Source organism: Scardinius erythrophthalmus, assembly GCF_964197995.2.
Source record: "Scardinius erythrophthalmus genome assembly, chromosome: 1".
Classification (NCBI taxonomy): domain Eukaryota; kingdom Metazoa; phylum Chordata; class Actinopteri; order Cypriniformes; family Leuciscidae; genus Scardinius; species Scardinius erythrophthalmus.
In genome coordinates, this window is record NC_138221.1 from 38,796,598 (window position 1) to 38,821,946 (window position 25,349).

At 37.0% G+C, this 25,349-nt stretch overlaps 3 protein-coding genes across 7 annotated transcripts in view; 2 read left to right on the forward strand and 1 right to left on the reverse strand.

Moving 5' to 3' along the window:
* The window catches only part of ap5z1 (adaptor related protein complex 5 subunit zeta 1), a 19,929-nt gene extending 16,358 nt beyond the window's left edge, over positions 1-3,571 (forward strand). Inside the window, exon 19 of the mRNA XM_081378560.1 lies at positions 3,444-3,571. Within this exon, the coding sequence (XP_081234686.1) occupies positions 3,444-3,471 (28 nt within the window). The 3' untranslated portion in view covers positions 3,472-3,571. The remainder of the gene's footprint in view (positions 1-3,443) is intronic.
* Positions 1-10,811, reverse strand: part of mmd2a (monocyte to macrophage differentiation-associated 2a) — a 13,108-nt gene extending 2,297 nt beyond the window's left edge. The window contains exons 1-7 of one of the 4 annotated variants that reach the window (XM_081378630.1): positions 10,381-10,666; positions 8,122-8,240; positions 5,156-5,237; positions 3,423-3,583; positions 1,954-2,028; positions 1,766-1,867; positions 1,518-1,587 (exon numbers count right to left, since the gene is read on the reverse strand). In XM_081378630.1, the coding sequence (XP_081234756.1) occupies positions 1,518-1,587; positions 1,766-1,867; positions 1,954-2,028; positions 3,423-3,583; positions 5,156-5,233 (486 nt within the window). In that variant the 5' untranslated portion in view covers positions 5,234-5,237; positions 8,122-8,240; positions 10,381-10,666. Of the gene's footprint in view, positions 1-1,517; positions 1,588-1,765; positions 1,868-1,953; positions 2,029-3,422; positions 3,584-5,155; positions 5,238-8,121; positions 8,241-10,380 lie in introns of all 4 variants that reach the window. The other 3 variants (XM_081378629.1, XM_081378631.1, XM_081378632.1) reach the window with 3 other exon arrangements.
* A 3,953-nt stretch (positions 10,812-14,764) lies between these two features.
* On the forward strand, positions 14,765-25,272 carry wipi2 (WD repeat domain, phosphoinositide interacting 2). Of its 2 annotated transcripts, none has more exons than XM_081378611.1 (12): positions 14,765-15,029; positions 16,022-16,104; positions 16,811-16,980; positions 17,092-17,188; positions 17,432-17,529; positions 17,626-17,718; positions 20,316-20,386; positions 20,502-20,615; positions 20,823-20,987; positions 21,740-21,847; positions 23,329-23,426; positions 23,524-25,272. In XM_081378611.1, exons 1-12 carry the CDS (start codon positions 14,956-14,958, stop codon positions 23,634-23,636), a joined length of 1,284 nt encoding a protein of 427 aa, XP_081234737.1. In that variant the 5' UTR covers positions 14,765-14,955; the 3' UTR covers positions 23,637-25,272. The 2 variants fall into 2 exon arrangements, with proteins under 2 accessions (XP_081234737.1, XP_081234738.1); XM_081378612.1 differs by having other exon boundaries at positions 20,502-20,609.
* Positions 25,273-25,349: the final 77 nt, after the last annotated feature.

Below are 25,349 nucleotides of genomic sequence, written 5' to 3' on the forward strand. Positions count from 1 at the left end.
AATTGGTACTAAGTGGCTCAAAGTGTGCCAAGAAAATATCCTCCGCACCACCAGCCTTAACCGCTGATACAAGGCAGGATGGATCCATGCTTTTGTGCCGATTACGCCAAATTCTGACCCGAATCCCAGTAGATCAGCAGTTTCTGAAATACTCGGACCAGCCCGTCTGGCACCAACAACTAAGCCAAGTTCAAAGTCACTTAAATTACTTTTCTTCCCTGTTTTGATTCTCAGTTTGAACTACATGCCTTAATGCATTGCTGCCATGTGATTGGCTGATTAGATATGTGTTAACAAACAGATGAACAGGTGTATCTAATTAAGTGGTTGGTGTGTTTGTCATAATATGTAATTCATATAATATATATTTTTTTAAATTCATATATATATATATATATATATATGACAATTTCTCCTTTTAAAGCAACTATTCCATTAACTACAAAACTGTCATAATTACATAAAAATGCTTTCAAGAAGCAAATGTCTCTTCTTGATGTATTACTTTATCATGTTTTGTTTGTCAGTAGGGAATGGTATTAAAATGTTAGTAGTAAAACAAGTGATAACTGAAAAGTATTCAATTGACTTTCTAAGAATCAAAAGGCTTGTAACATAAAAATAATATCCTGTCAACCCTGCTGTCCTGCTGCATAAATATATCCCAACATATATACTGAAATGCATTAATTTAGATTAAGATGACTCAATCACATAAATCTTTAACACTTAAGCACGTTGTGTGTCTGATAGAATGTTTGAAATCTTCCAAAGATTTACTGAATAGGTGCTTGTCAATTGGAAGGCGGCATCCTCCTGAGTCTCCGTCCTCCTGGTATAGACACTAGGTAGGATGCCGCCTTCTGAGGCTTGTGGGGATAGAGTTCTCCACAGCATTAACTGCAAGTCTAGTGAATGAGCAACGCTACGTCATAAATGTTCAAATTTAATTGTAAATTTTTGTTTTTCTATTTATGTAATTCAGTGGATTACATGTCTGTGGTTTCCCTGTGTTTAACATTATGGACAGTTAGGTATTAAGTGATCAATTTAGAACAAAACAAAAGGAAACATAATGCCTTTATCTCCGAAATCATTTATTTGTCTTGCATTAGATGATGAAATTGGACGAGCTCAGTGCCAATTTATTTTCCAGCCGCTAATTGGTTTTCGTGCAAAGGACTGTGGATGAAGGGAGGACGTGAAGGATACACTTGATGCATCCTTCAAAATAAGCCGACTGAAGGTGCAAATCAAAGGCTCCTTCGCCTTGAGACTGAAGCTTGATGATGTGGCAGCCTAAATATGCATCCTTACTAGGACACAGCCAAGTAAGCCTAATTCAATAACTCAATGAAACACATTAATGTTTATAAAGTAAATACCTATTTAAGTATATAGTACTTTATGTTAATATCACGAACGGAATTGTAAAATATAAATAAGCTGCTTAAAGTATCTCAAAAGCCTTCATTACTGTTTTTATGAACACATGTACAGGCTTCAGTCACACGTACCATTGACAGAAGAACAACTGCAGGAACAGCTCCCATGGCAGTGTAGCACAGTAAGTCTAGTATCTTGTTCCTGAAACATAACACAGCTGTTTTAAAGATATTCTGATGCGGAGTTGTTAATATTCATTTACATGTTTTATAATAAAAAAAACAAGCACTGGCTTTTTTTCCACAATTTTGGACATTAACTATCATAACAGCATCTGAGAGTGATTATCATCTATATCCTCAAATAAGAGGGCGCATACTTCTCATGAAAAAAGAAGACATAGGCAGAGCCAGCGCAGGCCATGATCCACACCAGCCAGCGCATGTGGACAGCCCAGGGTCCTAGTTCTCTCAGGTTCAGCCTGCACACAACACAACTCATCCCTGTGAAGCTCTAACACGCAGATATGTAATGAATGTCCAGCAGACACACACATCTCATACTCACCAGGGTGCATAAGATGCAGCTATAAAGAAATATATCACCATCCTGTCGCACATGTGGAATCGCTGCTCCACCTTCCTGTTGTAGCAAGACATAAGAAAATGTTTTCTTTAAATACTCATTCCATAAAAATCAATCTCACATCTTTGTGTATCCTTCTGATCCTTGTATTTTCTGATAAAATACACTTTATCAATGTTGAAAACAGATGTGCTGCTTAATATTTTTGTGCAAATCATAATGCTTATAAAGCATAAAGTTCAAAAGAACAACCTTTACTTGAAATAGTCAAGACATTAAGAATGTTACAAAAGATTTCTGTCACATTTGATGAGTTTAATGTGTCCTTGCTGAATAAAAGTATTATTTCTAAGCAACCCTAACAACCACCAAAACAACATCCTAGCAACAGAGCCTAATTACATTTTATTAAAAACCAAAAAACACTTGTATATTGCTTTATATAAAAATGTCTTCCAAATCAAGACGTGTAAAATAAATGCAGGTGACTGTAGTGAAGCATGTTGCAACCCATTTACACAGATTTGAGTCTTGTTCTTGCTTAATGAGACTCTTTGTTATTTTCCACATGTATAATTTCCATTGGGCAGAGTCATGTGTGAATCACAGATTGATGAAACTGCCAGTGGCGAACATGAACTGGCAGGCCCATGTGAATGCATCATGTGTAACTGCGTAGGTGTCCTGCTCTGATGAAGATCCAAAGTTCATTCATAATGTTTCCACTAAATCTGCATTTGGAGCTGAAACTTCCTCCTGGCACAGAATATGCAAACATTTACCATAATAGGTTAAATATTGCACCATTGACATATAAGTTTGTACAACATTACAGTCTACCATGCTGATGCTATGTAGCACGAAACCACACTTTATCAAGATAAGCTGTGACATTAAATAATCAGACATCTGTATGACAGCAGAAGACATTACTCTTTGTTTTCCGTCGATTCATGGCTCAATATTCAACATGTCGGATGGAAATATTTAATTTCAGATGGCATCTGAATGATGAGAAGAAAATTATATATACTGTATATATACGCATAAATGAAATATTCTTCTTTTGGCAGTTGAATATTTTTTTTTAATTACAAAAGACAGGAAACTTGCCTAATTAATTTAGGAAATCTGTTTCACATCTATCGGCACTTTATAATGAGCGTGTTTGTTTAGTCATTATTGAATCCCCTAAGGCAGAAACATGTTAAACAAACTGCACATGCTCCATTTAAAAAACACAAAGTTGACAAATTACACACTTTTTTATTCAAAGATCCTAAGATTTTAGGTTAAAATGTATGTGAACGTATTATGGCATATGAATGTAAATGGGAATCTTATGTGCTGCTGAGGTTCTTTCCTTTCTGTTTCTGAAAACATTTAAATGTATCAGCAGCCTTCATAGCTTTTAAAAATGATAACTGCCTCACTGCTCCGTTATGACTAACCTGAGATGACTTTTCTTCCAGGACACTGTATGGAACATGGTGGACATGATGAACAGCCCAGACAGACCTGTACCATACATCCATGCAGAGATGGTCTCCCACTGGTCATCAGAGAGGAAGTACAACACTGAGCTGCCCATGATACTGGGAATGATCCAGAACTGAACAGAAGACAAAATCATTATGTATCTTTTTTGTATTGAAAACAACTTTTTTGTATTTTCTTGAGTTATTTATGAATAGTTTTTTATGTGTTATAGCAGTGTTGGAGACAAGACCAGCTCATTTGAGTTTGAGTCTAGAATCATCCACGTGCTCCTGAGTCCACAACAAGACCAAGACCATGAAAATATGGTCTTGGACTCTGACTCAAGGGTGAGTCAAGACCATATTTTCATGGTCTTGGTCTTTTTGTGGACTCAGGAGCATGTGGACTAAGTCCAACACCATTTAAATACGGTGTTGGACCATTTAAATATGGTGTTGGACTGGTTCTTTTTTGTCTTATTGTGGACTCTGAAGCATAAAGCAGGAAAATATGGTCTTGGACTTGAGGGCCAATCCTGCTACAATGAGCTCGAGCATTTAAAGTGACAGACAAGCACATGCTTAGAATAAACTAATCAAATAATATCTTTGCTGGTGTGAACGGGCCTTTAGACTTGGACTTGTGAAGTCCAAGAATATATTTTCTTGGACAAAGACCAAGACCAAAACCATGAAAATGTGGTCTTAGATGGTCTTAGATTTGAACTCGATGGCCAAGACCAAGACTATATTTTCATGATTTTGGTCTATGGACTCAGAAGCACGTGGGCTCACTCAACCCTCTCATTCAACCCTCGACTGGTCTCGACTACAATGCTGTTATAGTACTTAAATACAAAATGACCTAAAATGGCCAACCCCAGTCCTACATGATGTATGTCTGATCAAATCTTCTTTACATGTCCCACGAGCCAAGTTAATTTTCTACAGAAGCCATCTTTTTTTACAGAAGGTTAGCCAGCAGTTCTAGGCATTTATAGCATTTCTGATAAACACATTATTACAAAGTCAACAAGCATATACAGGAAATGTTCTTGTCTTGACTTCAATTTGTATCAGTGAAATAGAAGCGTGATGTTCTTGCTTTTACAGCCACATGTACCAAACGACAATGCACTGATGCAAAGAGGATTTGGTGTGTGGTCAATGTCTCGTGCTGTAGCTCGTGAACCGGCCGTGCCAGATGTGCGGCTCAGAGAGGCAGGGATTAGAGAGTAGGAGGTTATCCAAACAACATGTTATCCCAACATGCCCATATAAAACACATGAGCATAAACGAAGACCAGAAGCAAGGCTGAACGGAGAACTGACACAAACAAATGACAGTATGAAAAAAGCAATGATGATTGTGATCTTATGGTATTCTTAAATGGTTTTGGCCCTGAATATCCATAAAATGTTCTTGTTTGTTGAACAATATTACATCACACAATCTCTGTGGTTTTTTATGACCTTGGTGAACCTTCTGTGTCACAGGACAATGACATCAAAACTTTCCCTCTTGACAACACCCTCTGCTTCTGCCAATATAATACACAGAACCAGAGGTCTTTATGCTAAATGTTAACCAACCCGTCCAGTTTGTGATCTCACACACTGTTATGAAGTACGTTATTTTCATTCAGGTCTCCCTACATTTTGTTTTGTCCTGCTCTGAGTGAGATAAGAAGTAGATTTCCACTTACTCCATGCGTGGCACAGTTGGCTGCATGCTCATACTCAGTTGGCTGGTATCTCTTGCTAGATGGGACTCGGCTGTTCATAAACCTAAAAAAGATATTTTAGTGAATCTGAAGTGCTTAAATTTTGATACTGAGGGTTGAGCTTCAGTCTCAATATTTTCGGATGCATTGATTTGAAGCACTGTATATGGGATGTTTATCCTATAGTAAAAATGTATTTATACAGTTCTATGAAAAATATCTATGCTTATGTACCCTACCATTTAAAAATGTGGGGTTGGTAAGATTGTAAGATTTTCATTTTTTTTAAATACAGTAAAAGTACTAATATTATGAGATATTATCACAATTTAAACTGTTTTCTATTTTAATGTGTTTTAAAATGTTCCTGTGAGGAAAAGCTGAGTTTTCAGCATCATTACTCCAGTCTTCAGTGTCACATGATCCTTCAGAAATCATTCTATTATGATGATTTGCTGATCAAGAAACATTGACATTGAAGTAAAATTCTTATTGTTGTGCTAAATAATATTTTTGTGAAATTTCTTTTATGCGTAGAAAGTTACAAAGAACAGCATTTATTTGGTATAGAAATCTTTTGTAACATTATAAATGTCTTAACTGTCGCTTTTGATCAGTTTAATAATCCCTGCTAAATTTCTTACACATCTTCTTTAACAGAATGGCACAGAAAAAGCAGCACAGTGTTACAGGTCAAACTCCTTTTCATTTCAGAGATTAATTTGGTCTATGAAACACATTAAGGATAAAGAGCACGTAATGTTCAGGTTCAAGAGCATTAGGTAACCCTCTTTGTGGCACCTCAAGGATTTATTTAATATGCATTCAGATCACATTTTTAGAATTTTCCTGTATTGCTTGGTTGCCTAGCATCTGTAACTACCTAACGGTGAAGCTAATCCTGTTCGGAATGAGGTCTTTTATGCCACTTACATTGAGTCGCTGATGTATTAGGTGATGATGTCATAGTCTCTATGCCAACCTGAGGCTTGGGATTTTCTTTTTGATTTCCCCCCAAACACTCTTTATCTGTGTGATTTAATTAATGTGCATGAGGACACAGGGAAGTGGGCTAGACTGCTAACCAGAATAAATGAGCCAAGCTCAGCGAGCTCTGGAAACCATCTTACTTTGCTTCTTGATTATATTTCTTGATTATAGCGTATTTCTAGCAGTGATCAGATTGATTGTCTTTAGTTGCAGTCTTTTCAAAGATAGTTCTGCCAGTAAAACATACAGGATGACTTAAAGGATTGTCATCTCTTTTCTAAAACTTGCTTTCATTACATTTTTTATTCTGTTTTCTCTTCATATATATTTTAATGTAAATATATTTGCTGTAAAAAACTAGAGTGATCCAGGTGTGATGTAGGAACCACATTCACAGTCATATATTCAATTATAATGCCCGAATGCACCAGAGATGCTTGCTCATGCAGAATTTGCCTCACCAGAGTTATTGGATATATTTAGTGTCACTTTTCATATCACTGCTTTTTTACTATATTCAGGGAAAATATTTACTTAGATGTCAGTGCACTACAGGGCATCCTGTTCATTATCATGGATGAGTTCATTAAATTAATGTTTGGCGTCGCTCCAGGTCTCAGCACCCGGTGTGTCTCTGCTTGGCTTTTATAAAAGGAATTGCTTTTATATGATGGCATCTGGGGCTAAACTGGGAAGCTCAGCCTCATTGTAGCAATGTCAGTTTGACACTATAAGACACTTACATTTACTTTTTTATAATACACTGTACAAAACTTATATGATCAATAAGTTGTGACAACATATGTTTTTACATTGTTTTAACTCATCAAAATAAGTTAAGCAATTTTCAACTTTTTTTATAAGTTATACAAGATTAAAAAAATGTTTAAAGGGATAGTTCACCCAAAAATGAAAATTCTGTCAGTAATTACTCACCCTCATGTTGTTCCAACCCCGTAAGACCTTCGTTCATCTTCGGAACTTCGCAAAAACACTACGTTAACTCACTCGAGGCCCAGAGAGAACGAAATGAATAGTGGAATAAAGTCGTTATTTTTGTGTTTTTTCAGCGCACAAAAAGTATTCTCGTCGCTTGATAAACTTAAGATTGAGCCACTGTAGTCACTTGGACTATATTAACGATCTCTTTAATAACTTCTGGGCCAGCAAGTTTCAGTCCCTTAGAAGCCTGGAGGAGTGATCAGCTCTCAGATTTAATCAAAAATATCTTAATTTGTGTTCCGAAGATGAACGAAGGTCTTACGGGGTTGGAACAACATTAGGGTGAGTAATTACTGACAGAATTTTCATTTTTGGGTGAACTAACCCTTTAAGTCCGTTTAATATAATTTATGTTGAAATTACTTAAACATCCAAGTTGATTGTACTTAAAAGTACTTAAAATACTCTACACCAATCAATCTAGTTCAATTCATTGATTCCCTATGATTTGATTTCTGCCCCTTACTGTAAATGATGCATGACCACAAAATCTGAGATTAAAAAAAAAAGGTGAGTTAAAAAAAAAAGACATGTTCAAATTAATAAGTAATACAGTATTTCAAATTTTCCAACTTTTGTGATCCACTCTCAGCAGGAATGTAAGAACACAGGAACACATCATGAGAATATGATAATGCCACACCATGAGGGTAAAGGACTAGACACGTCAGTGGCCCTTCACTAGAGAAAACATTCAGAGATTTGGATGTTTACACTTCACAGAGTCTCTACAGCAACATGATACACAGTGCTGGTCTTGAGTTTAAGCCAATATGTCTGCTCATGCGTAATATGGCCCAACATACTAGTTATGTCACCAAACATTGCATAATTTTCCATACCACACAGCAAGTGCATTTTGTTGCATAATGCTCTACCAAATAGCAATATCAACTTTTTGAAAACCACTTTACAATGTAAAAAATATATATATATATGTTGTTTGCAATATTTACCTGCAAGTAATCCAATATTTCAGTCATTATTAAGTTGCTTATGGTCCTGCATATGAGGTTTTGGTCAAACCTCATCCATTATCCTTTCATATTCTCCAGCTTCATGAAGGCCATTTCTTCTATGAGCACAGACAATTAACTGAGTGACTGTGTGCTAATTGCATACGACAGAGGCCAAAATATCCCTTCCAAAAACCAAACATGCACTCAGATGGCCACAAAACAAGTCTCTTGTCTCTGAAACAAGGAGGATCCAAACCAAACAGTCACAAGGGACAAAAATACACACAGTAGGATTCATTTTACTGTACTTATGAGAGGAGATTGAAGGGCACCCTGTGTCTGACTTTCTGAGAAGACTCTAGAGATGATCAGGTGATCAGGTGCTGACAGGGTTAGGTTTAACTTTATGTCTCAATTAAGAGGAAACACTGTAACTTAACTTTAACTAAATTCATCAGTTTAATTGATAAATGATGTCCTTTTTAGTCTATGTTCTTTGGTTAATATTTATGTACGTTTCACTATGCAATGTAAGTCTCTGTTGAGGGAGCATAAATGAAATAAAGTGGTTAGTTGAGGTTATTATACATATGTTGAGCATTGAGATGCTCAACTGAAATGGTCACATAAAATTAAAGAGTATAGCATTTACACACAATCCAACCAAGTCAAAATCCTCTGGGGGCAAAGATCTCAAAAGGCAAACACAAAGCATGTTTATGTGTGCCAGGTCTGTGACAAATCACACAAAACTATTTACACTTTTAAAATATCTTTAGCCTATGTCCCATGTGACAAAATTTCATAACAATAATGTTCATGTTCTGAATTTCTATTCTGAGAAAACCATGTGACATGACAATTTATGGGTAAACAGAATAAACAAATGCAATACATAACAGGGTTTGTTGTTAAGTAAATTGGTACTGATATATAAGGAAAGTGAATAATCATTTGTTCAGTTTATGTTAGCGTGCAGGAAAACACTTTTTTTTTGCCACATGAAATTCCATAAAGTAAGAACTGCTTTCAAACTTGCATTTCCATATAATCAATCGATTGCGAAAAGCAATGCAAAGTTGATTCTGTGCTAATTTCATCTAATATTTAATGTTTTTAAAACTGTAGATTTATGTAGAAAATGAGAATCGATCAAATTAATGTCTATATTTTGAGGTCTTGAAGGTCTTGTAAATGTTTTTCAGGTTTGCTCAAGGTAAATAAAGCAACAGTTTTTCAATAACAGTTTTAACATTAACATAATTGAATGACAGTATTTATTGAACAAAAATGAATTATTTTATTTATCAAATTAAACCTAAAATAGAACAAACTTTGCTAAAGTGATTGTTTTGAACAAGTATTAACTTAGACATTATTAAACACTTATTAATTTACAGTAGTCAACATTTGAAGTGGATCAAAAAAGTTGTCATTAATGTTGTCCTAAGACAAGAACGGGTATTGTTCAAAATTCATGTATAACTTTGATGAAAGGTTTTGATCCACTTCAAATGTTGACTACTGTAGCTAAAGTAGGCTATTGGTATCAATGTGTGCCTTTTGCCCCATGCTGGTGAATGTATGAGGTGGCGAGTGAATGTATGAGGCTCGCCACCTCATACATTTATACTATTTTTAAACAAACAAACTATTTTTATGATTTATTTTCACACAAAATATGTTGGTCCATTAATGTCCAATAAAAAAACATTTTTTTTTTCTGCAATCATACACAACAGGTAGCACATTTTTCTTAAGGTGTGCCTTTAGCCCCGTTGTACCTTACATGTAGGCCTATTCCCTATCTAAAATTAAAGAAATGTTTTAGCACAACGCACAAACATGAATGAATGAACAAACAAAGTTTAATGTTTAAAAAAAAATGCGTTCCATATATCATTGTGTGTGTGGTGGTCTGCAGGAAATCCTCACCAAATGCACAACCAAAGTTGAAGAAGTGCACACATAAAATGAAAGTAGAAGTTGACAGAGCCTCAAGATTTTTCCATGAACAGACACAATGGCTTCTTCAAACATGTTTGCACTATAGCCTACCTCCGTCTCAAACTCTGTTTCACGTTGTTTTATATTGATAGGCTATATAGATGAAATATGTTGTTATTGTCAGCTTTCATTTCAATTTCAATGCTGCTTTTCTATTATTAACATAGGAGAAAACATTTTTTTTAAAAGATTCCTCAGCAATATTAAGAAAACAATGTTATATAAACGTTATGCTTAGATGTAATTTACCTGCCGAACTTCGTCCTCCTAAAGTCCATACTGTGCATATTTGTACATGTTCGCCGCGTAACTTACTCCAGGGTAGACAGACTGACTACTTCCAGTACCAGCGACGACCAAACTCCGGATGTTTCAGAGCTCGTAACTTGGAAGGAAGCAGGAGGCAACTGCCTCTACAAGGCACGTGAAGACTTGCGTCGCTCGGAACGCGCACGCGGGCAGAACTGCGAGAAGCGGCCGCGATACAGTGACCCTGGATTTTTTTTTTTTTTGGAATAATCGTAAACAGCGTCTCGCGACCCCTCGCGCTGTCAGGAATGCTGCTGTCCGCGCAGAATACCCTCCCCGCCCCTTTGCTTCCTTCCAAGTTAACTTCAAAAAGGCTTCAGGCAAAAGTTTGTCCCATCGCTTGTCACGATGTAGCGGATATTTGCTTTAGAAACGTTTGTTTAGGAACGCGCAAACAAGCTAACCTCTCAGAGGTTAAACTGGATCTGCTATGCACGCTATTTTGTGAACCCTTTTTTCTAAATAACTAGTAGGCCTATAGGCTATTCCAAAAACATATAGAACTATACAATTTATATAATATATAAACATAACTCCAATTTTGTTCTGTTGTAAAACTGGTCATTATATGACATTGAAAACCAATTATTGGGACTTAAAGTGAACTATATTTTGACATATCAGAGACAAAGCGCACGTAGCCATCTGCTGGTTAAATAAATAAGCAACATTTAAATCTGCGTCTCATCCATCATGATTGAGGAGACCACGACGGATGAGACGCAGTCCTCACCTAAGGGGTCCTTAGCTCGACTTCCAAGAGCTCAAGATGGCTTGAATGTTTAAAATGAGACAAAACAAGCTTTAAAATAAACTAAAACACCTAGGCTAAAAAAACAAGACCTTTCTTGTTTTAACCCTGTAAAGCATGACATTAAATCATTGAACCTTTACACCTGTCCTCTCCTCATGGTCGTCCGCCAATAATCAAATGGGAAATAATGTGCAAGGACCAGAAACTGGATTAACTCGATAATGTCAATTATGTCAACTCACGTAATTACAGTGACTACACTGGATGTGCCGATGCCATTCAAATCAACACTTTTTTAATCTGGTAAATTAACACCACAAAAACACTCTAAACGACACTTTTGCTGTGGACAAAATATAGAAAAACATTTTAAGGAAAAGTTTTGTTAGGAGTTAACAGTTTAGGACCCAAGGACCAGATGTTTGAAAGAAGACCCGGAGTCAGAATTATAAAAAAAAAAATTGAAGAAAAGTTTTACTGAAGATAGTTTGCAGTTTCATCAGCAGAAGTCGGCTTCAACACAGGAGTTCATAGGCCGCCCCGCTTACAGTTACAAAGATCACAGCAGTTATACCATTTCGTTTAGAGTGTTTTACGTCATTGCTTGAATGATTCTGATTGGCTAAGAAATAGATAAACATAGTCATTTTCCACACATATACAGACGGAAGCATATCTCCATAGATTATGCAGCTGACACTCGGACCCTGAAGTTAGGCACGTCGTGACCTTCCTGGTCGCAGATTTGGGTTGCTGGGTGCCATCATGTCCCGAACAACAACTCAGTCAATCTCCAATAATGCCATTGGTTCCTTAACCTGTAAGCGACTAACACACACACACACACACACACACACACACACACACACACACACACACACACACCGACACACATCTTTCTCAAGGTTGGATTTGGCCAGAATCTAACTATATACAGAGTCCTCTCAAAACATCAAGATAACAAGTTCTTTCTCTCAGGATAGGACACTTTAGTTTAAATGGAAAATATAGGGTGAATTCAGGTAGAGTGGGACATCAGGTTGAGTGGGACACTTAAGCTTTTGGGTACTGTACTGGGTTAATTTTGTAAGCCAATCACAACAATTGTTATTGTGTTGTAGCTGAATGTCTATTGGATATGAAATAAAGGTTGTGATTGGTGTGACATCACAGATGTGGTCCAGTTGTTATTTTTCAAATTGCTTGACTCCTGGTACCTCATGGTAAGCCACCCGGCAAGTGTAAATCTATTTAGAATAATAAGGTTGAAAATTCTGTCACTTATGATGTAACAATAAAACTTTTGCTTTTACATACATTTACACTGTCTGTGTATTAGAGATTAATAACAATGAGCATCTAACTGTTTAAAATATTTGTGAAAATTAGATTCACAGCACTGTCCCACTCAACCTGACAGTGTTAGGTTGAGTGGGACAGTGCATTTCAGGTTGAGTGGGACAGTGCTGTGAATCTAATTTTCACAAATATTTTAAACAGTTAGATGCTCATTGTTATTAATCTCTAATACACAGACAGTATAAATGTATGTAAAAGCAAAAGTTTTATTGTTACATCATAAGTGACAGAATTTTCAACCTTATTATCCTGAATTCAGCCCCCCCATGCCTCCACACTCACAACTGCGCCACCCTCACCTCCAGATGACTTCATCTTTCTCGGATATGTTCACTGAAGTTGTTAAAAGGTGGTAAGAAGATGTAGGCTTAATGACAGTTCCATTCATTGAATGTATAGTGAAGTTTACAATGTTACAATTTTTGCATTAGTTCCACAAATGCATTTTTAAAAAATCCTTCCAAGTATTAATTCATTTGAAGGTCTCCGTTGTTGTATTTTGCGCTTCATAATGCACCACACATTTATGTATTCTGGTTTTATTTACGTTTTACACAACGTCCCAACTTCATTGGAATTGGGGTTGTATTTCTCATGTTCATTTTAACCATAAAATAGTGTCCCACTTTCCCTAACAAAGTGTCCCACTCAACCTGATTGCTTCCAGTTTGCTGAAGAGGGTGTCAGATGGTGTTTAAAGATGAACAGTTTGTTAATAAATACATAAATTGGAAAAATTTCACCATAGTGGCCTTCATTACAATCTATTTAAACAAAACACATACAGTTTTAATACATTCTAACTGATTTAGGTTGTTTAAAATGCAATTTACCAAAAAGTGTCCCACTTTACCTGACTTCACCCTAGTCTTTAACTGACAAATGGTCCCTTAAACTATAGACTTCAATGACCCCTATGTGTTTTAACATGTTGAAGACCTTTCTCAAACACAAAACAAGTCCCTATTTAATTTCTGGAAGCTGGGATAAATAGGCATAGACATTAAAAGGAATACATGGAAATAACATTTCAGTAATCACACTGGTAACTTCAATAACAAAATAGAATCTCCAGAGAAGTCATTCAACTCATCTGATATTTAGAAGGAAAAATATTGATTAATACCTTGATTATAATCACTCATTATATATATATATATTGAAGCAGCAGTGGATTCCAATCCACCCCCTTCAGTTTGCATGTGCATTTTATGTTTTGTATTATATTTGATAAATCAGGCTTTTGTGGCCCATATTGCTCACACCCGAGGAGGTAAAAAAAACATGAGTTTGCAAGGCCCAAACTGAGCAAAAAATGTGCAATTTGGTGCAGTCATAGATTAAATTTAAATGCTTAAAGCTCTGTAGTTTTTGATGATTGAGAAATACAAATAGCTAAACGTTCCTCTAAAGCCTAATGTGCCATATTTACTTACATTTTAACATTATTTTTTCTAAAAAATCATGTATGGATATTTAAGTAAACTTATGTTTCTTTAGTCCATTGTTCATATTAAAACATTAACAACAATATAAAAGTTATTCTACAACCTAGAATATCCTATTCTACAACCATTTTTATTTTATTTTACTAAAAGGCCTTTCACATATCAATCAGAGGGCAGAAGGTATGCAGTAGATTCTGCAAAATGTGGATAATTAGAGGCCTTAGAAATTCCTTGGAGTCAAAAAAAACACTGAAAGCAAGGTAAGTCGGAGAAAGATGATTAGATTTTTTAGCAGGTATAGTTATAGTTTTTATTTTGATGTAAAAAGATACAAGTAGACCCTCAAGGTAAGAAGTTCTGTAAAGGTTTACCCGGAGGGGTTGAGGATGGGATTTTTACCCCAGGCAGGGGGCCAACTTACCCCAGAAGGGTAACCTCTTTGAATAATTTTACATTACATCTAAATATGTACATTTAAAAGTAAATGCACATTGTTCTTAAGGGGGGCATCTTCCCCCATGTTACCCTATATTGTATTTTCAACTAGAAATGTTAGCTAAAAGAGCAAAAAAAAAATCAAAATGTAAACGGACATTTAGTCCTTTTCAACGAGTTCTGCTGAAGAAGAAACAGTTGTGTGTTTATAAAAAATAGTTGTGTATACGTAATGCAAAGCATTAAAAAAGATATTGCTTTTCCCTTTAATTTGGACGGAGCATAAAAAACAAAACAAAAAAACATTGCCTTTCCCTTTAATTTAGATGGAGCTGGTGCGTGCAGCAGCCACTGCGCACGCGCACGAAAAGGTGCAACAGTGGCTGGAGAAAAACAACAACATTCATTGGAACAAGAGGGTGGAACTTATGGCAGTGCGAGACGACCCCAGATTTCACTGATCTAGTCCACATCTGAGCCCTTTTCACTTCGGCTTAATCTGTAAATGTTGTCGAGCCCATGAACCTGGCCAGTCAGAGCGGAGAGGCCGGCTGCAGCCAGCTGCTCTTCGCCAACTTTAACCAGGATAACACGTAAGAAAACAATCACACTGCTGCTGCTGGCCTAACAGCCCATCTACACGAAAACAACACAATGTTGTCGGTGTAATCAACGAATAATTTGCACTGCAGTCGCGCGAAGCTTCGTTCGTTATAATGGGAGCGCCTTTATCTGTGTCGTGTCTCGTCGCTCGCGTGCGGTGCAGATAGGATGACAAAGCGTGCTGCTAACCAGCTAAAACACTGGCTGCTATTATTTCCCTCTGTCGGTTAGAATAAGTTGGTCCCCGACAGTTTCCTCTGCTGTAGTAATGCAGCTTTGTTTTTATTAAATCAGTCCCCAATTCTGCTCTTGTAAAATAACGCCAGACAAAAATCCACGCACGAGACGTGTAGCACTAGCGTCCATGCTAACGAAAAAAAATTGTATTTGTACTTCGGCAAAGCTTTACGTCAGCCTAACGGTGCGAAATATTAAATTTCGTAATGTAAAACAAAGTTTGGTTGGATAGCTTATTTAGCAAGTGTTAAAAAGTGCTGTTAGCTGTGTTTTACAAAGTAGGACGACACAGCAAAAGTAGCTCAAATGTTAACAACAATCGAATAACTTAAATTTCTTCAAACTAAGTTAAGCTTTGATTCTGAGGGGGAGGGGGGTGGTTATGTCTGATGTCTGAAAGATAATTTAATATTTTTTAAACGCCTTTAGTTTAACTTTCTAAATCATGGAACCAGCTGACAAGTTAGTCAAAGCTAGACTCCACTAGTATTGTTGCCAGTGTAACCGGTGGCTCACCTCACTGACAGCACTGACAGTGTTTTTATAAGCTATAACAGCTGCTACATTTCAACTGTACAGCACATTTTTAAATTCAATCATTGCACCACAAAGATTGCAAAATACCCCTTTAACACATTTCACCATCATGTCAACAACCAGTTTTAGTCAGCAAACCAGTAGACCATAAAAGTGGATTTGTGTACTGTCTGTAGCAATTGATTATTGTTACCTCTTTGCTTTCCAGATCCCTAGCTGTTGGTACCAAGTCTGGGTACAAGTTTTTCTCCTTGTCATCAGTAGACAAATTGGAACAGATCTATGAATGTAGTAAGTTATTTGTGTTTTAATCACTGTCAACATGGCTACTCGCACCTTTTGGCATGATACCAGTTGATATAAGGGGTTGATAATGTCTTTCTGGAGGTCAGAGATAATCAGAGGCGTAGAAACTATTTGAAAAGTAAGAGTCCTTGAAATTTATTAAAATGGATAGTTCTGGTCCTGGGTGCTGATTAGCCAATATAACATTTCAGATGTGCTGAAATTGTATCCATAAAGGCCAACTATTAACCTTTTATATGTCAGGGACCGTATATATCTTATACCGTAATTATGGCACTTCATCAATTTGCTTAATAAAATAATGTCGTACATTTAAAAAAAAAAAATTATATATATATATATATATATTATTTTTTATTATGTAATATATTAATTTTATGAAAGTAGTTGATGTTGTTGTCAATATTATCACTGCTGAATGGCTTGCATGAACACCTTGTGCCTCTCAACGATCATAAAATGACTACATCCAGAATAAAGCTTGTCTTCCTGACTGTTATGGTTTAATCTTTGAAAAGTAATGGACCTGGATGTAGGCTTTTCAAAGCATCGAGTCAGAAATCGTTAGTTATAATATTTGATACGCCCTTGGAGTCTAATGTTTTTCAACATTGGGGCCTCAGCAACTCTTCAAAGGGCGCAGGATGACTTAAAAGTACTTGAATAAAAATTCTTGTGTATTTGTCCTCAGCCGACACGGAAGATGTGTGCATCGTGGAGAGATTGTTCTCCAGCAGCCTTGTCGCTATTGTCAGCCTTAAGGCACCTAGGAAGCTGAAGGTCTGTCATTTCAAGAAAGGGACGGAGATATGCAACTACAGCTACTCAAACACTATACTGGCTGTGAAACTAAACAGACAGGTGAGTCAGCAGACGTCCTCTTCCTGTGACACATGTTTCCTGGATTGTATTTATTTTATTAAGCGTGATTAGACCATCTGAGAATGTTGCAAACCTGCTTTATTTCCACAGAGATTGATAGTGTGTTTAGAGGAGTCACTCTATATCCACAACATTAGGGATATGAAAGTACTACATACCATTCGAGAGACCCCTCCGAATCCTTCTGGTGGGTAACGCTGCTTGCCGTCGGTACATCGTTGTTGTTTATACCAGACTTTTCATGTGGAAGTACATGTAGCAAGTTCTTCTTTCATAATGTGTAGGTGCTCTATTTATATTTGAGGAACTGAAAATGTAGGAAAATGATGTAGCGACCAGATAGTAATAATGGCCTTGTTGTTATACAAATTCGTAGTAGCCATACAGATTTTTAATTTGTGGTGATTAAAATGTCACTAATCATTTATAGGACTATGTGCCCTGTCAATCAGTAATGACAACTGCTACTTGGCCTATCCGGGAAGTGCAACAATTGGGGAAGTACAAGTTTTTGATACGGTCAACCTGGTAAGTGCTGTTTAGTTTAAAGATTTGTAATGATTATGGTTTTAAGGGATTGTGTTAAACGCAGTTTGTCAATGTATGTGTGATATTCATCCTCAGAGGGCAGCTAACATGATACCTGCCCATGATAGCCCACTAGCAGCACTGGCGTTTGATGCAAGCGGGACTAAATTGGCCACAGCCTCTGAGAAGGTACAGCTGTGTGTGTGTGTGTGTGTATACAGGTTTGGCTATACTTGTGAGGGCCAAATGTCCTCACTTATATAGTGAAATATCATTACAACTGATTAGTAAGGATAAAGTACTTACTGGATAAAAAGGCCTATAAATTGTCCAAAACTTGTTTTTATTTAAATCTAGTGTTTTGCACCTTTCTGTGATGGATAGGTGTAGGAGTAGAGGTTGGGGTTGGTGATAGACATATCATTAACCTGATATAAAATCAGTGGAAGTCTATGCAATGTCCCCACTAATATAGTGAAACAAATGTGTGTTTTAAAACACTCATTGAGAGTAGGCTATATTTAAAGTGGGTGATCTGCCAGTATTCACATGATTCACTTGTAATTAATTCCAAACTCTGAACTATTTGTTTGCTTTGTCAATCACGAATATTCACAGAATTCTTCATTAACATTTTTTTTTTTTGTGTAAAATATCTATGAAGGTAACTATTGTGTCTTTATCACTGTGTTGTATTGGTTAATAGTTCAAGTAAATTATTAAATGTCATTCTTTCAAAACAACTTGATTGTTTTAATTAGATCTTTACTTTATTGCACTTTTTGCATTAAGAAAGTTTGATTTTTGAACCTGCTTGGCTACAGTTGTTTGTTTGAGGAAAATGAATTGTAGCAAAATTCGCCCAACCTTTTAAAAGTTAGGGGTATTTTTATAAGATTTGTTGTCTTCATCATCGTGTTCATCACTAGCTATGTTTCCAAGCATAAAAGATAAAGTTGTGTATTCAATGGAGGCGGATACATTTTTTTTATCCAATAAGAAGACATACGCATGATCTATGATGGAAACACTTTTACCCAATAAATTCCTCAATGCGCAACAAAAAAACTCACATGACTTTGCCTCAACAGAGGATGTGATTGGATAACTGGACTAACCAGCAGAGAAATTTCATTGTAAAGCATCTCAAATGTTGGTTTGATCATCCTGAAATGCCTGAGCTAGAGTCTGTCATCAGAATGATTTAGTTTAATTCCCTCACAGAAGTGTCTCACACGTTTGTGTTCCCAAACACCAGCATCCAAATGCAAGAGAACATGACAGGGTTTATTGTGTTTCGTCTGTGCGCTCTGAGATGCAAGTCATTCATGATGGTGGAAAAAAAGAGCCAAAGTGGCTTCCCCGATTGCAGCAACTCCCAATTTTAATACAGATATTTTGCACCAGTTTCCAAGGAAGTGACTTTTTTTGTTCTCTTGAACACATGGATGGAAAAAAGTACTTACTAGTACTTGCAGAACTCTGTGAACATTCGTGATTGACAAAGCAAACAAATAGTTCAGAGTTTGGAATTGATTCACTGATTTAATTACAAGTGAATCATGTGAATACTGGCAGATCACCCACTTTAAATATAGCCTACTCTCAATGAGTGTTTTAAAACACACATTTGTTTCACTATATTAGTGGGGACATTGCATAGACTTCCACTGATTTTATATCAGGTTAATGATATGTCTATCACCAAACCCAACCTCTACTCCTACACCTATCAATCACAGAAAGGTGCAAAACACTAGATTTAAATAAAAACAAGTTTTGGACAATTTATAGGCCTTTTTATCTAGTAAGTACTTTATCTTTTTTTTATTGGGCTCTTTTTTGCTTTATTCGCAAATGTTTTATGCAGTATTTCAATTTTACGCATAAGTTAAATTTGCAACTTTGGATGGAAACATAGCTGTTGATGATAGCTGTCCAAACACCGAGTTGGAGTTTCATGAAACTTAAAGGCTACTGTGGCATCGTGAGAGGTACGGTATCACCAAAGTTGTGGGTTGCTTCACAAATCAAGTCTAGGCAGAGATCAAGTCACTGGTTTCTTTTTAATAATCAACTCAAAAACGTTTTTTTTTTTTACCAAAACACTCTTCCAGCTTTTCTTTATGCTCTCTTACAAAAAAACAGCCAGTCTCTCTGTTCTCAGCTTATTAACAGCTTTTCCAGGTGGCCATCTTGGTTTGTTGTCTCCATGCTGCAACCACCTAGATGGCACATACCTTGCCTCTATGACATACCCTCTCACAATGCCACACTAAATTTATTTTATTTTAATATGCAGTAAAAACAGTAAGATTGTGAAATATTATTACTATTTAAAATAACTGTTTTCTACTTTAATATTTTTAGAATGTGATTTATTCTTTTAATGCAAAGCTGAACTTTCAGCATCATTACTTCAGTGTCACATGATCCTTCAGAAATGATTCTAATATGCTGATTTGCTACTTAAGAAACATTTCGTCTTATTATTATTAATGCAGAAAACAGTTGTGCTGCTTGGAACAATGATTATTTGAAATATTTTGTAACGTAATAAATGTCTTTACTGTCACTTTTGGTCAATTTGCTTGCTTACTGAATAAAAGATTGAATTTCTTTAAAAAAAAATCTTACTGACCTCAAACTTTTGAATAGTAGTGCTTGCATATAGTCCATTGTTACATTTTAAAATAAACCTTCAGTATTTAAAGGTGCTGAATAATGAATTAAGAGTTAGCCTTAATTAGTTTAATTTTTCAAACCCTCTCTTTGGTGTTGTTTAGGGCACCGTGATCCGTGTGTTCTGCATCCCAGAGGGCCAAAAGATCTTTGAGTTCAGGAGGGGAGTAAAGAGGTAGATAACTATATTATTTTAGATTCGATCTGTTTTATATTCATTCAAATAGCCAGGATTCGCAATAAGCACACATAATGAAAACAATCCACTTACTGTAATTATCTCTCAACAGATGTGTGAGCATCTGTTCCCTCGCCTTCAGTATGGAGGGACTCTATCTGTCTGCCTCAAGCAACACAGAGACGGTTCATATTTTTAAGCTGGAGACCCAGAGAGAGAAGTCAGTGTAATGATGCCCACTGAAATAAGTGGTTTTTCAGACGACCTTCTCACTTCTTCCTGTGAATTTGTACATCTTCCTTTTTTACTGATAAAATCCTGTTAGAACATGATTAAGCATGCATTAACAAGCCATTTCATAGGCACATATTTAATGTTCATTTTTATTTTGCAACCATGTTGTCATTTTCAAACTCATGTTTTTCCATCATAGGCCTCAGGAGGAGCCCACTACTTGGACGGGATACTTTGGGAAAGTATTGATGGCCTCCACAACATACCTGCCTGCACACGTAACGGAGATGTTCACTCAAGGAAGGGCATTTGCTACGGTCAGACTGCCCTTTTCAGGTCACAAGAACATCTGCGCTCTGGCCATGTGAGAAAAAAACATTCTGAAATGGCACACCAGACCTAAAGCCTGGAACACACCAAGCCGACGGTCGGCCGTCGGGCAGTTTTTGTGCATTCGCCGACTAAGTTTTCTCAGTGTGTTCTGCACCGTCGGCTGAAATTGGGCCTCGTCTGTTTTGTAACGGCGTCGGGCCGTCGGTGAGAGAGAGAACTCTGATTGGCTGTTCAGCTTAGTGAACGAGTCAGTGTATGAGAATAATAGCAAAACAGCGAGCAAAGAAGTCAAAACGGTACAGATAGAAGGCTGTTCTAATGTTAAGTCATCTTACCTGAGTGTTCCTTTGCGAATATTTCAATATTAACACGAGCGGAGTGGAATAAAGAAAGTGTTTAGCAGGATTGATATTCAAAACAGTAAGCACGCACTGCTTTGTTTATGGCTTGTGTATCTGCAGCCTGCAGCGTCGGTTTCCCTTTTTGAATGACGAATATAGACTAATGTATCTGCAGAAATAGACAGTTGTCTCATTTACACGCAGGCGCAGAACACACTTTCTAGCTAACAGTCGGCAGTAGTTATCTCGGTGTGTTCAAGTGCAGCATTTTTACCCCGATGCGAGGCGACAACACAGTCGGCTTTCATCAGCGCTAGTTCATCAGCGTCGGCTTGGTGTGTTCCAGGCTTAAGTCTTTAATACGATCTAGATATGCTTTCAGACTGTGGTTGCTATCAGGGTAGATGTGCCTCTGATTATCTTGCTTGTGATTGGTTTCTAGAATCCAGAAGATTCCACGCCTGCTGGTGGCTGCAGCAGATGGCTATCTTTACCTGTACAATCTGGACCCACAGGAGGGAGGAGAGTGCACACTAATGAAACAGCATAAGTGAGATCCACTGTTATCAAGTTGAAACATGATTTATCAGACCATTGGTCTAAATATACACTACAGTTTAAAGACTTTGGGGTCGGTAAGATTTTAAGATGTTTTTGAAAGAAGTCTCTTTTGCTCACCAAGGCTGCATTTATTTGATCAAAAATACAGTACAAGTATTGTGAAATATTACGATTGAGATGAAATTGTTTTTATTTAAATATATTTTAAAATGTAATTTATTTTTATTTAAATAGCGTCATTTTCAGCATCATTACTCAAGTCTTCCGTGTCATGTGATCCTTCAGAAATCATAATAATATGCTGATTTGCTGCTTAGAAACATTTCTGATTATTATCAAAAGTTGCACTACTTAACATTTTTGTGAAATCTAAGATCTTTATTAAAAAGATTTTTCAAAAGAACGGGATTTGTTAGAAATCTAAATCTTTTGTAACACTTAAAGACTTAAACTAGTAGTAACACTTAAAGGAGAACTTGGTAGCTTTTTTAACTTAATAAAACTGTCTAGAAATCATTTGGATGGTTAAACAACCTGTTCTGGTGATATTGGTGACTTTCCCCGCTCCCCCCAGCGTTCCCAGGCGGAAAACCAACCTTGCAACTTGTTCACTACCGTCCCGGCAAGATAGAAATTGGAAGTCTCGTGAGAAGCGAAAGCGAGAACGAGAACGAGCGCGAAACACAAATTGCTTTACGGCAATTCGACATAAACACACACGCATTTATGATGTATTACCAGATTACCCACCTCAGTAGACATAGCTCCACGCGATACAGTTGGCTTGCTCCGATCAAAACAAACGCCCATGAGCAGCGGTAGAGAGGGGGAGGAGGCTGCCGCAAGTGAGTTTTTTACGACTGTGTTGTGAAATATACGCCCCCCCACAGCTGTAGGGGGAGCTCGTGGGGAAAACATGCGACAACAAAAGGGAAAATCAGCGAAGAAGTGACTAGAGTTCGCTAGAGTTGCCGAGTTCTCCTTTAAACTAAATGTCTTGACTCACAATTAAATGTGTCCCTGGTGAATAAAAGTGTACATTTATTTCAGAAAAATATTTTGAACAGTAGTGTATATACATAGAATTATTTTGGCCATGACTTTCTGCTTTTTGGTTATTTAGTATCCAATGTATGGTTCACCGAAAACCCTAAAACAGGAGCATAGTATTTATGCATTGTGCTGGGGAATCCTACCCACACTAAAATCTCATTGGTCTATAATCCCACTCCATAGCTGAATATTAAATGTCAAATATTTTGTTATTTCAAATGTCAGTGGAAATAGAGCACTTGCTTGACACACAAGACTTAACACATCATGCCTAGTCAAGACTTTTATCCAACAATAAGTTTTTTTGCCGATATTACAAATATTCCAATTACAGTCTCTAAATTAAAAAGAGTTTATATCGACACTGATCGGCATGTCATGTGAATCACTCCCTATGTAAATGTGTTTCTCCTCTAGGTTAGATGGAAGTGTAGAGCCAGCGAATGAAATTCTTGAACAGACTGCTCACGACCGGCCACTCGTGGCTCAGACCTACAGTGCTGCTGTTGCCAAAGGTAAGAAACATTTGTCATTTTCACTCGCATAACAGTGAAGAGGGGGAACAAAGAGTCTAAATTTTAAAATGGCCTGGTATTGTTTTCGTTGTCTCAGGTTACACTGAGGATCAGGGGGCAGTTGGGGGTGCTGGAGTGGAGGACGACATGAACACCCTGCACCTGGACGAAGAGAACGAGCAGCCTCCATTAATCCTGGAAACAGACTGAGCCGCTGGCAGAAGATGGAACTGACTGAGTGACATTGCAGAGGGGGTTTCCTCCTCTGGTGCTGCTATGGGCATGTGTGACCTGATAGAGAAAGGGATTAAAACAGAGATCATTTTAAAGCAAGCCTAGCTGTAGCCTTATTCTGTCCCTTGTTGCGTATAGATGTTTTCCTTCCCCCACCCTTGTGGCTTTATAAAACCTTGTGAATTTTTCTTTGATTTCCGTTTTTTAATGCCAGGTTTTGTCCTTAATCAGACCAAAATATGAAATCCAAGCCGCAGGTTTCACGTCTCTTAGCTTTGCATGTACTTGTGCCAAGAATAGAAATCCTAGAAAACTTTTGCTTTCATGTGGATGGTTCTGATGTGTTTGCTGGCCATTTCTCTTCTTGAACTTTGACAAGCACTTGTGTGTTTGTGCATTTGTGTCTTTTTCAAATGTGATTGAAGGCGAACTGGCTTGCGCCGCCTGCTACATCACCACACAACTGTGCAGTGTCTGCGATGTCCCTTACCAATCATCTGTGGCTCAGTGGCACCAAGATGTGAATTTTTGTCCTGTAATAACATTATACATGAACTGTTAACAACATGATCTGGTTACAATAACTGTTTGTACAGTGTTTTTAACAGGCTGAGAGGGTTGATTTGAGTTTCACCCTGAATTACTGCATCTGTAAGTGCACATGCTTTACAAGACTTTATTTTGATTAATCCCATGCCACATTATGGTTAAACAATTTGGCAATGTGGAGACTGAACCTTTCCTTTTGGCTTTGAATTACCCCTAGTGTCTTCCTTTGGCCTGGACTGATTTTATTGAAGATTTATTATTATTTTAAATTCCAAACACTTAAGTAACTTCAGTAGTAGATACGACTGATGAAGACGTTTAATGTATTGGTTTCAGAAGGAACTTTCCAGTGATGAACGTGGTTTCAAGAGGCTGGCAGTCAGTCCTCATCTTGTTTCCAGAACATTTTGTTGTATTCTTAATGAATGAGGAAAGTTCAAGGCCCTGTCTCTTTGATTTATTCTCAAAACCAGCAGCGGACGATTGCTTATGACGTGACAGAGCCTCGTTTTAGGTAGGTTTCTATTTTGAGAGCCTTGTCCTTTGCAAAGAGGGAAAGCATAATATATCTCACTAAAAACATCCTAATCTTTAGTAAATGGTTGCAGCATTCAGCTTGCAAACAGGGTGTGTTCTCACAGATGTCCTGAATAAACGGGTCACATGGTCTGGCAGTTAAACCAGGACAGGTCAAATGTAAAATCTAAGGTTCTTTTGAACAATTAGAGGACCAGGGTTTATGAATGTGATTACCAAATATTTACAATACACAAAGTTAGCCAGTGTGTCCAAGCAAACAATATAGGCATTTGAAGATACTGCCTGAATTCTTGGAGCTCTAAAGGATATTGAATTCATTTTTATGCATGATTGTCTCCTGAGCATGTCTTGATGTTGCATATCAACAAATGTCAACGTCAGTAATAAATTGACTTGTGTCCTCATTATCAGCCAATGAGCTCTAAACCCCCCAATGCCACTTTAATCTGTTTTCTAATGATTTTTGTATAAAAATGTAAATTGTTCCATATAAAGATTAAATAAATCCTCTGTTGAAAATGTTTTTTAAAGTCTTATTTGATTTTTTTCTCTCCTTTCCATTCCATTTTAAATTCAGTTTAGAGAGTGGTGTGATGATCT

Excerpts from the sequence above, each read along its gene's own strand:
- wipi2 (XM_081378611.1), top strand. The coding sequence starts at position 14,956 with ATGAACCTGGCCAGTCAGAGCGGAGAGGCCGGCTGCAGCCAGCTGCTC. Across the intron at positions 16,981-17,091 it reads CTGTGAAACTAAACAGACAG|AGATTGATAGTGTGTTTAGA; the intron begins GTGAGTCAGCAG and ends TTATTTCCACAG. Across the intron at positions 21,848-23,328 it reads ACACTAATGAAACAGCATAA|GTTAGATGGAAGTGTAGAGC; the intron begins GTGAGATCCACT and ends TTTCTCCTCTAG.